Raw genomic sequence first — 12,485 nt, forward strand, 5'->3', positions numbered from 1 at the left:
TAAAAGGGTTAATACTCCTGTTAATGTCTGTAAGACTGGAGCATCAGCAGTAAGATTCATTAAAAAAAAAAAGATTGTGGCACTATGACTCCTTTTCGAAGCCCTGGTCTCAGAAAAAAATAAGATCAGAATTTTTTTTTTTTTTCAAAAACATTTTCAGTAGCCTGTAGAAAACACATCAGTCTAAAACAGTACGGGTGGGTAATTTATTCCATGTCCATTATTCATTTATTTATACATTATTTTTTCTTTGTGGTGACATGATTGACAGTGGGTGCTATCGTCTGCTGTCCTGGCAGTATTCAGAATGACCGCATGGACCAAGGCTCATCCCATTGAAAGTCTGCACTCTTTCCCCAGGGCATACTACTACTCTGACAACACAGCACAATGGTAAACAGTGTGGCAATACTTTATTAAACCACCAACAGAAAAAAACAGAGAACAGTGCCAGCAAATACACAAGATGTTGCAAATTGCAGAGTCTCACCCTTCCATTGACATGCCGGATTTAGAGTAGCTGCAGGGCTGACTATCCCACCAGTGGCAGCCCGCTTTTGGGGGGCACCCACAGAAAGGCGGTAACAACAAACTTAGGAAGCTCATCACACTGTAATGGGAGTTAGTGGACAATATTCAGCGCTGCTGACAGAATGGAGACGCATATCCCAGTATGGTACAGTAAGGTGGTGGTATATTTCAACGCGTTTCGAAGCATATAACTTCTTCTCCAGGAAAAGTTCAGTGGATCCACTGTGGTTGATTTTCTACATTATATGTGTCTTTAACAGATTGAACAGGTGAGTTTAATCTGAGTGCTAAACTAACTGTATTTCTCGGATAAGACCCTGTTTGTGCTGATTTCTCCTACAGTTTCTTGGTAAACTTAGGAAGCTGACAGTCCATTTAAGTATGTGACCAGGTGATGGGAGGTTCTCAACTTGGCTTCTCCAAATGTCTCCATGTGCCCGGGTGACTGGTGGGTCCCAACCTGGCTTCTCCATGGGTTCATATCTGTGATCTTCCAGCTAGGGCTGTCGTCATTTAGGCTGGCATCCTGTACAATGTCAAATTTGTGTCTCTCTTGATGGAGCCATGGTGTCCTGGCTGCGTTTCTGTAGAGTCTCTCCTTATCTACTATATAATTGTCTAAGGGGTACTTTGGTCTTTCTGTCTGTCCTTCTGTCGGCAACTTCCGTCATGGAAATCCCGCGTCGCTGATTGGTCTCGCCAGCTGCCTTTCCTGGCTGCCGCGACCAATCAGCGAGGGGCACAGTCCGGCCGAGAATTAGTTCCTCCCTGCTCCCGTCCAGTCAGTGCCCGGCGCCCGCATACTCCCCTCCAGTCAGCGCTCACACAGGGTTAATGCCAGTGTTAACAGACCGCATTATGCCGTGGGTAACACACTCCATTAACGCTGCTATTAACCCTGTGTGTCCCCATCTTTTTACTATTGATGCTGCCTACGCAACATCAATAGTAAAAATATGTCATGTTAAAAATAATTAAAAAAAAAAAAAACCTGCTATTCTCACCTTCCGTAGTCCGCCGAGGCGTGCACGGCTGCCGCCATCTTCTGTCCCCAGAGATGCATTGCGAAATTACCCAGAAGACTTAGCGGTCTCGCGAGACCACTAAGTCTTCTGGGTAAATTCACAATGCATCCTGGGAACCGAACATAGCGGCAGCCGCGTGCACATCGGCACAGCTTCACTGGATCCCGGCAGGTGAGTATATAACTATGTTTTATTTTAATAATTTTTTTTTAACAGGGATATGGTGCCCACACTGCTATATACTATGTGGGCTATGTTATATACTGTGTGGCTGCTATATACTACCTGGCCAGTGTTAGATAATATGTGAGCTGTGTTATATACTGTTTGGGCTGTGCTATATATTACGTGGCCAGTGTTATATACTGCGTGGGCTGTGTGATATACTGTTTGGGCTGTGTTATATACTGCGTGGCCTGTATTAACGCATCGGGTATTCTACAATATGTATGTATATAGCAGCCACATAGTATATATCACAGGCCACAAAGTATTTGTCTGCGATATATATAGCGCGCCTGCTATATACTGTGCGGGCTGTGTTATATACTGTTTGGGCTGTGTTATATACTGTGTGGCCACTGTTAAATATTGCGTGGCCTGTATTAACGCATTGGGTATTCTACAATATGTATGTATGTATGTATGTATGTATGTATGTATGTATGTATATAGCACACAGTATGTATGTATGCATATAGCACACAGTATATAGCACAGGCCACGTAGTATTTGTCTGCTATATACTACATGGCTCCTATATACTACATGGCCTGTGCTATATACTATGTGGCTGCTATATACATACATACATACATACATACATACATACATACATATTCTAGAATACCCGATGCGTTAGAATTGGGCCACCATCTAGTAGAAGTATACAGATCCCTTTTTATACCCACTATTGTTGGTACAGGGCATCATCCACAGGTCAGGTGAAGGAGGAATGATATTAATTCTCATTGTTTGAGTATTTTATCAATCTGCATAGTTTAGCCTTCACTGTTTTGCAGTCAAGGTGCATCTATGTATAAAAGGGGGAATCAACATATTGAAACAAATATTGTTCAATGACCCTGTGTCCCTGTCCTCCAAGAATAGCAGTACAATAAACTGTAGGAGCTGATATCAGAGGTGAACAGAAGCCATTCAACAATTCACAAATATCAATTCAAGAGTCAAAGTTTAAACTCATGAATAATAGTCCTACCCTACTGAAAATATGTCTGGCATAAATAAGGTTAAATGCTGTGTCGGCACAAACCCTTGCAGGTGCTGGCTGTATTACATAGCTAGCACGAGTCTAACTACTGTGATCACAGCTCACAACAAGTTCACCAGTCTGCTACATTAGTTGCTACTGTCCATTCAAACATTTATTTACTGAAGGGTATTTGTTAAGTTTTGGTTTCGAGTTTTGCCTCTTTAGTGGCTAGTGTGAATGTTCGTTTACACACAGCATGCACACTAACTTATACTACATTTCACTGCTTCAGGTTTTTTGTTTGACTTTTTTTTGTACCCTGTGCAAATAAAGGTGTAGCCTACCTTTTCTTTGAGCTGAATATTACAGTCATATAGAAAAACACTGAAAGATAATCTAACTTTCAAAGAAGAAACTGGAAATTTTGGAAAAGGCATTATCCCATCATAAAAAAACAAAAGGGGGAAATATATGGGTAAAAAAATATCTATTTTGGCATTATCCTCAAAAGCAAAAATTCCAATGGTAGCAGGCGTGCTTAAATTAGTTAAAATTTGTTTGTAAAAAAACAACATATTTTATTCCTAAAACTCATATAAAGTAAAATATTTCTTAGTGCATCTGTAAAAACACTCTAAAACAAATGTATGCCAATTACCTTAACTGTTGGATAAGATCTTCACCTTCTTTAATTATATTCACTGTAAACTGGAGAGATTTTTGTTGTTGCTGTCCAAATCGCTTTATTAAGTCTTGAACAGCTTCAACTGACTCGGCATAGACATCATCCAGAAGTTCCTTTTGCAAGTCCTCCATCCAGGTCCACAACTAGAATGCATAAATATAAAATATAATTGTATTCTAAATTAAGCACTGAAAAAAAAAAATCGCTCAAAAATTTTTAATAATTATATTACATTAATGGCAAAAAAGAATATAACCTTTTGCACACTTGGGTGCATACCGCATAGAGTATAAGCCAACCCGAGTATAAGCCAAGACCCCTAATTTTGCCACAAAAAACTGGGAAAACTTAATGATTCGAGTATAAGCCTAGGGTGGGAAATGCAGCAGCTACTGGTAAACAAAAAAAAAAAAAAAACTAGATACCAATAAAAGTAAAATTAATTGAGACATCAGTAGGTTAAGTGTTTTTGAATATCCATATTGAATCAGGAGCCCCATATAATGCTCCATACAAAATACGCCCCATATAATGCTCTATGAAGGTTGATGGCCCCATAAGATGCTCCATAGAAAATGTGCCCCATACAATCCTGCATAAAGGTTGATGGCCACATAAGATGCTCGATATAAAATGTGCCCCATACATTCCTGCATAGGTTGATTATGGCCCCATAAGATGCTCCATAGAAGCAGAGGGTGACACGCACACTAAACACTATAAAGGCACGGATGATTGACCTCGTGGAGACCAAAACATCCAACACCGCGGAGACACCATCATGTGTTTCTCAACGCAGTGATCCAGAACACTGCCCCCAAATATGCAAATGCATGTAGAGGAGCTGCGGAGACACCATCACGTGTTTCTCAACACAGGCAGTGCATAGCCAGGCCTTTCCCTGGGAAGGAACAACCAAGGGAAGGGCAGCATCCAATAAAGGAAAACATCCAATAAAGGAAAACCACCTATGCCAAGCATGGTATCCATCCACAGACCCCGAAACAGCTGTCTGTGGATGGATACCATGCTTGGCATAGGTGGTTTTCCTTTATTGGATGTTTTCCTTTATTGGATGCTGCCCTTCCCTTGGTTGTTCCTTCCCAGGGAAAGGCCTGGCTATGCACTGCCTGTGTTGAGAAACACGTGATGGTGTCTCCGCAGCTCCTCTACATGCATTTGCATATTTGGGGGCAGTGTTCTGGATCACTGCGTTGAGAAACACGTGATGGTGTCTCCGCGGTGTTGGATGTTTTGGTCTCCACGAGGTCAATCATCCGTGCCTTTATAGACTTTCTACTAGGCACTGCTCCTGATAGCCAGTTTCCTACTCCACACTGATAAGGGGCAAAAACCCCGAAATAGCTGTCTGTGGATGGATACCATGCTTGGCATAGGTGGTTTTCCTTTATTGGATGTTTTCCTTTATTGGATGCTGCCCTTCCCTTGGTTGTTCCTTCCCGGGGAAAGGCCTGGCTATTCACTGCCTGCGTTGAGAAACACGTGATGGTGTCTCCGCAGCTCCTCTACACGCACACTAAACACGTCATCGCACCCTCTGACCTGAAAGTCACAGGCAGAGGACGTGGGAGACAGAGCGACGCGCAGCGGTGGAACGGGGACAGGTGAATATTGGAATGGTCACCCACCCTCATTATACTCATATGCTCCCGGCGCGGTCCCTGGCAGCCTCTCACTGACAGATGGTCTCCGGGCACTGGTAGCTTCTTCCTATGTTCAGTGGTCACATCGTACCGCTCATTAAAGTAATAAATATGCGTCCATATTCATTACTTTAATGAGCGGTACCACGTGACCGCTGAACACAGGAAGAGCTGCGGGCGCCGGAGAAGCAGGGACATACAGAGATGCACCGGGAGCAGGTGAGTATGATGTGACAGTCTCTGCTCCCCCTCCCCCGCCGACCCCCTGGGACAACGACTCGAGTATAAGCAGAGGGGGGTACTTTCAGCCTAAAAAAAATGGGCTGAAAATCTCAGCTTATACTTGATTATATACAGTATGTACATACCTGTAGGCTCTGGACAGGGAGGAATAATATTGTGATAATACATGATGCTTTTTACCACAGATTTTTGTGAAAATCTAAAAGGCACACAAACATAACACATGAGTTTTGACTATGGTGCTATATTTAGAATCATTGTGAAACAGATCAGATAGATTAGTGCATGCAGAATCCACAGGTTTTACATTACTGTCATGTTGACACGATAGAAAAATATAGGTTCCAGCCATAGCATCATCATGTCTTCAATGATATAGACCAGACCTGGGCGAACTGTGGCTCGCGGACCGAGACACTCGTGGGCCTGGAAACCAGAGGTCCACGGGCTACCCTGTGCCCGCCCACTCGCTGTCTCCATCTGTGCTGACTTCTTTGGTGGAGGCGGGGCCTCCGTCCACTTCCTCCACCAATTAGCGGGCGAAACAGCTGATGCTATGACATAATTTCATAGAGTCAGCTGTGTACTGCGGAGAGTCAGTGCACCAGAGACAGGAACAGAAAGTTGGGGAAAAGGACCAAGGTGTGTATGTGATGGTCTTTTATTTTTCATGTGTATGGGATGTTTGGGGGGACACGAATAGGCTATGGAGGTGCTTTGCAGCACATGGGGAAGCTATAGGGGAGACATGCTGCACATAGGGAGGCTATGGGGGTGACATGCAGTATATGGGAAGGTTGTGGGGGTCTCATGCTGTATATAGGGAGGCTGAACAGAAAGGGATGCCAGCAACACTTAATTCTGCTCAATATTAAGTAATATAGTTAATATTAATATAATTATCAATAATAATAAAATTATAATACATTGACTATTAATATTGAGCAGAATTAATGTTGCATATGGGGGAGGCTGTGTGGGGCTCATGCCGTATATTTGCGAGTCTGTGTGGGGCTCATGCCGCATATGGGGGAGCATGCATGGGGCTCATGTTGAATATAGGGGGGGCTGTGTGGGGCTCATGCTGTATATAGGGAGGCTGTGTGGGGCTCATGCTGTATATGGGGAGGCTGTGTGGGGTTCATGCTGTATATAGTGAGGCTGTGTGAGGCTCATGCTGAATATGGGGAGGCTCTGGGGCTCATGCTATGTATAGGGAGGCTGTATGGGGATCATGATGCATATTGGAGAGGCTGTGTGGGGCTCATGTCGCATATGGGGGAGGATGTGTGAGGCTCATGCCGTATAAGGGGAGGCTGTGTGGGGCTCATGCTGTATATGGGGAGGCTGTGTGGAGTTCATGCTGCATATGAGGGAGGCAGTGTGGGGCTTATGCCGCATATGGGGGAGTCTGTGTGGGGCTTATGCTGTATATGGGGAGGTTGTGTGGGGTTCATGCTGCATATGGGGGAGGCTGTGAGGGGCTCTTACAGTATATAAGGGGCTGTTGGGGGGGCTCATATGATATACAGAAGTGGCTGTATTCGGGTTCAAATGATATAAAAGGGGATGTCAGCATACTTAATTATGCTCAAAATTAAGTAATACAATAAAAATATAATGATCAATAATATAATAATTATAATATACTATTATTTATTTATAGAGCACCATTAATTCCATGATGCTGTACATGAGAAGGGGTTATATACAAAGTTATAGATATCGTTTACAGTAAACAAATTTACGATGACAGACTGGTACAGAGGAGAGAGGACCCCGTCCTTGCGGACTTACATTCTAAGGGATTATAGGGAAGAGACAGAAGGTCGGGGTGCAGCAGCTCTGGTGGTGGTGAGGCGGCAGCTCGGGTGGTGGTGAGGCGGCAGAATGGTTATTGCAGGCTGTAAACTTTCCTGAAGACATGCGTTTTCAGGCTCTGTCTGAAGGATCCGAACGTGGTGGATAATCGGACATATTGAGGCGTGGAATTCCAGAGGATGGGGGATATTCGGGAGAAATCTTGGAGGTGGTTGTGTGAAGAATGAATAAGTGTGGAGGAGATTAGGAGGTCTTGGGAGGACTGAAGATTAAGTGAGGGAAGGTATTGAGAGATTAGTTCAGAGATATAGGGAGGGGATAGGTCGTGGATGGCATTGTAGGTCACTGTTAATAGTTTGAAATGGATTCATTGGGGAAATGGGAGCCAGTGGAGGGATTTGCAGAGGGGAGAAACAGGGGAGTAGCGAGGAGAGAGGTGGATTAGTCGGGCAGCAGAGCTGAGGAAAGACTGGAGTGGTGCAAGAGAGTTAGCAGGGAGGCCACAGCGGAGGGTGTTGCAGTAATCATGGCGGGAGATTATGAGGGCATGCTCAATAGTTTTAGTAGATTGAGTGCTGAGGAAGGGACGGATTATGGAAATATTTTTGAGTTGGAGGCGACAGGAGGTGGCAAGAGTTTGGACATGCGGTTTGAAGGACAGGGCAGAGTCAAGACTTACTCAGAAGCAGCGGATTTCAGGTGCGAGAGAGAGTGTGATGCCGTTTACCATAATAGATTGGTCGGGTAGGGGAGATACGCGAGATGGAGGAAGGATGATGAGTTCGGTTTTGTCTACATTGAGTTTTAGAAAGCAAAAGGTGAAGAAAGAGGATATGACTGATAGACACTCCGGGATTCTAGACAGCAGAGAGGTGACATCTGGGCCAGAGAGGTATATATGAGTGTCATCCGCATACAGGTGGTACTGGAAAGACATGGGACTTTAGAAGTTGTCCTAGGCCAAGGGTTAAAATGGAAAAGGGTAGGGGTCCCAGGACAGAGCCTTGAGGGACTCCAACACAGAAGTAGAATGAGGAGGTAGTGTGGGAAACGCTAAATGTGCGGTCGGAAAGGCATGAGGCAACCAGGATAGGGCAAGGTCTATGATGCCAAAGGAAGAATCTGTAGCAGTAGGCAGTGGTCGACTGTGTTGAAGGAAGAGGACAGGTCGAGAAGCAGGAGGATGGAGAATTGTCTATTAGCTTTGGTTGTGAGTAAATCAATAGTAATTTTGTCAGGGCAGTTTCGGTGGAGTGGTGGGGGCGGAAGCCAGATTGGAAGTTATCAAGGAGAGAGATGCGAGGTGGGAGGAAAGATGAGCATGGATATGCTGCTCAAGGAGTTTGGAAGCAAAAGGGAGCAGTGATATGGGACAATAGCTGGGCATAGCAGTTGGGTCAAGGTTAGTTTTTTTGAGGATGAGTGTGATGGTGGCATGTTTGAAGGCAGAGGGGAAGGTACCAGAAGATAGTGATAGGTTGAAGAGATGGGTTAGGGCTGGAATGAGCGTGTTTGTGAGGTTGGGGAGAAGGTGGGAAGGGATGGGAATATCCGCGTCTTCGCTCACGGAAAATAGGTTAAATTGTTGGTTATGGTAGCTAAAGTAAAATTTTCAGTGTCACCCTGAAATTTACATTTTCAGAGTGCTACAGTAATTTTTTTCTCCCCATTAAATTTTTATTATTTTGGCATTTTACTAATTTGTCGTAACATTGATGTTTACAACTTTTTTTTATTTCAACCTTTTTTTATTGATTTTACATATTCAATACATATTATGTAGTATAAACTATAACAACTATTTTTGTTTTATCAAAAATTAAAATTTATGCACCTTACACAAACATATAAAACATTTACACCCACTTAACAACATAGTGCAATCCTTCACCCTCCCTCTAGTGTAATCTATAAGTAGTTCACGGACAATAGAGTAAAGATGGTTTAGGCTGTGTGCACACGTTCAGGATTTTTCACATTTTTTTTAGCTTTTTTTGCTATAAAAACAATAAAAACACTTTAAAAACGCATACATATGCATCCCATCATTTATAATGCATTCCGCAATTTTTGGGCAATTTATGCGAAAAAAAAACATTGTGGTAAAAAACGCAGCATGTTCATTAATTTTGTGGATTTTTGGTGGATTTCCCACTGTATTATTGCATTGGGAACCTCCGGAACAAAATGCAAAAAAATCCACATAAAACGCATGCGGATTTCTTGCAGAACATGTCAGGTTTTGTTCAGGAAATTTCTGCAAGGAATCCTAACGTGTGCACATAGCCTTATGTTGTGTGCTGTGCACACGATGCGGATTTAGTGCAAATCCACAGCAGATTTTTCCACACAGAAATGCTGCAGTTCTGCAAAGTGATTTACAGTACGAAAAATCCGCATGAAATCCGCTGTGGATCAAAAGAAGTAGCATCAAAAGATCAAAAGTCTATCCACTTGCATTTGTTCGTCACCCAAAAAATAAATTTGTAAAAACTTTGGATCTTCATTTGTTACAGGAAGCATTGAATCGATTTTGTGACATATTTGGCCCTGGACTTTAAAAGTTGGCATAAATCCTGCTTTCTGGAGCACAGCTGTCGTACCAAAGGATGTCATATGGAAAGATGAATTGTATCTCCTAATATTTTGCAGAAAATGCTTGAACTCGGGAGTTGTTCCTGACATGTATGAAAGAAGTGGTTCAGGAGGTAGATCTAAAGGTGGCAAACTGACTTTGCCATTTGAGCAGCACATACCAGGCAATTCCAAGTTAAACTTCTTTTCTTGACAATGTTTGCACATTATGTCCATTTTGTTAATTAGGACTTTCTGATATGACCTACAGTCTTGAATTGGGTTGCAGTGAAATGCTTCCAAACTCAAATCAGCCTGCCTACATCTTTGCACACGTTGCATATGTTGTATGCGGTCATTTTCACAAAATCCATCCTTTTGTTCAGATGCTTCAATATTCCTTGCTTCAGCCTGCCTTATCTGATTCTTGTGAAGATGACATTCCCGTTGTTTTGATGTTCAGCTGCCTTACATTCATCCGATTCTTTTCAAGCAGTGAGTCACGTTGTTCACTTGTCTCAGCTCTTTGACACAATTTTTCTTTCTTAGCTTTTGGATAAGGCTACTTTCACACTGGCGTTTTCTGCAATCCGTCACAATGCGTCGTTTTGCAGAAAAAACGCATCCTGCAAAAGTGCTTGCAGGATGCGCTTTTTCCCCATAGACTTGCACTGACGACGCATTTGCGACGGATTGCCACACGTAGCATCCGTCGACCGACGGATGCGTCGTGCTTTTGCGGACCGTCGGGAGCAAAAAACGCTACATGTAACATTTTTTGCTCATGACGGACCGCTTTTTCCGACTGCGCATGCGCGGCCGGAACTCCGCCCCCACCTCCCCGCACCTTACAATGGGGCAGCGGATGCGCCGGAGAAATGCATCCGCTGCCTCCATTGTGCAGTACGATAAACGCTAGCGTCGGAATCTCTCCCCGACGCATTGCGACGGGGAGATTCCGACGCTAGTGTGAAAGTAGCCTTAACTTGCCCAATAGATGGTCTTTTTTGGGCGGCATCTTAAAAAATAGTCATAGTATTATGATCCTTTAGTATTCACCTGGCACTGATAAGAGATGTAATAGGATGTATAGTAAATACAGAGCAGCCCTCACACAGTATTACCTGAAGGAGCTCCCATCTCAGTAATGAAAACCGCCTCACAGGCAGACTTGTCTAGTTGCCCATAGCAACCAATCAGAGCTCAGCTTTCACTTTACCTCAGCAGCTTCAGTGATGAAAGCTCCCTGTATAGTAAGTAATAATGACAATCTTACTATGAGGCATTTTTCGCCTGACCAACATTGCTGCTCATTAATGTTCATCCGTGTGCATAGGGTGCATCCTTTTGAGTGTGTTTGCATGCGTGTGCTCCTTGCGTGTGTGTGTGGTGTGCATGTGGTGTTTATGGGGTGGTGTTGTGGTATTTGTGGGGTGGTGTTTGTGTTCTGTGTTTCTAGGGTGGTCTGGTGTTTGTGTCGTGTGTTGTGGCATTTGTGTGGTGTTGTGCTTGCGAGTTGGTGTATGTGTGCTGCCTGTGTGATGTTTGTATGGTGTTTATGAAATGTTTGTGTGTTGTGTGTGGTGGTGCAGCCCCTTTAGCAGCGACTCTTTGGCGCCGTTGCTATAATCCATCCCTGTCAGTAACAACTGTCGTTTTCCCCTCAGCACTTTTACTTTTTACTTCGCATTTCTCCATCATTATATGTATAGGAGCACAGTAAAACCAAAAACAATCCGTTCCAAAAAAATCACAGTAATAAGCAAGTGCTAGTAAAGAGATGTAAAAAACAGGGTATGTTTTTTACAAAAAATGTATGCTAAGCTGCTCCACCAAACTTCAAGGTATAGCCATATAGAGCAGTTCTAACTGATGTATGCAATACATCAGTTAAGACTGCTCTAGGGTATACCTTGACGTTTGGTGGAGCAGCTTAGCATACATTTTTTGCAAAAAACATATCAACCAAATACCCTGTTTTTTTTAACACCTCTTTACTAGCACTTGCTTATTACTTTGATTTTTTGCAACAGAGTGTTTTTGGTTTTACTGTGCTCTTTTGTGTCTTCAAGTTTCTTGGTGGTGTGTGAACATGTTCCTACAGACTTGTTCACTGTGCAAGCAGTCCATGTGTTTCTGTTATATGTATAGGGCCTAAATTCAGGGGCACGAATCTCATGATGGGGGGACACTAGCGAAATGCAACATGTGCAGTATTCTGCTCCTGTGGGTGGAGAGGGGGCATGCCAAGTTTCACCCAAATTGGGTGATAACTGTGGATTTGTATAAGGCGGGCTACTACAGATTTTGAGTTTTATACACATATATATATATATATATATATATATATATATATATATATATATATATACATGGTATATATATATATATATATATATATATATATATATATATATATATATATATATATATATATACATCAACCCTTTCTAGCCTGGGTGGCGAGCATTTATATTGGTATATGGTCTCCATCCTGTCATGTGCTGCTCCATCCTGCGTCCCCATCCTGTCATGTGCTGCTAAATCCTGCGTCCCCATGCTGTCATGTGCTGGACCCATCCTGCGCCCCCACTTTGTCATGTGCTGCTCCCATTCTGCGCCCCCATTCTGACATGTGCTGCTCCCATCCTGCGCCCCCATTCTGACATGTGCTGCTCCCATCCTGCGCCCCCATTCTGACATGTGCTGCTCCCATCCTGCGCCCCATT

General features: G+C 43.3%; 1 protein-coding gene across 1 annotated transcript in view; it reads right to left on the reverse strand.

The window, feature by feature from the left end:
• Positions 1 to 12,485, reverse strand: part of TRIO (trio Rho guanine nucleotide exchange factor) — a 2,940,676-nt gene that overhangs the window by 1,961,254 nt on the left and 966,937 nt on the right. The window contains 1 exon segment of the mRNA XM_069730426.1: positions 3,428 to 3,597. Within this exon segment, the coding sequence (XP_069586527.1) occupies positions 3,428 to 3,597 (170 nt within the window).

This window comes from Ranitomeya imitator, chromosome 6 (assembly GCF_032444005.1).
Source record: "Ranitomeya imitator isolate aRanImi1 chromosome 6, aRanImi1.pri, whole genome shotgun sequence".
NCBI classification, from domain to species: domain Eukaryota; kingdom Metazoa; phylum Chordata; class Amphibia; order Anura; family Dendrobatidae; genus Ranitomeya; species Ranitomeya imitator.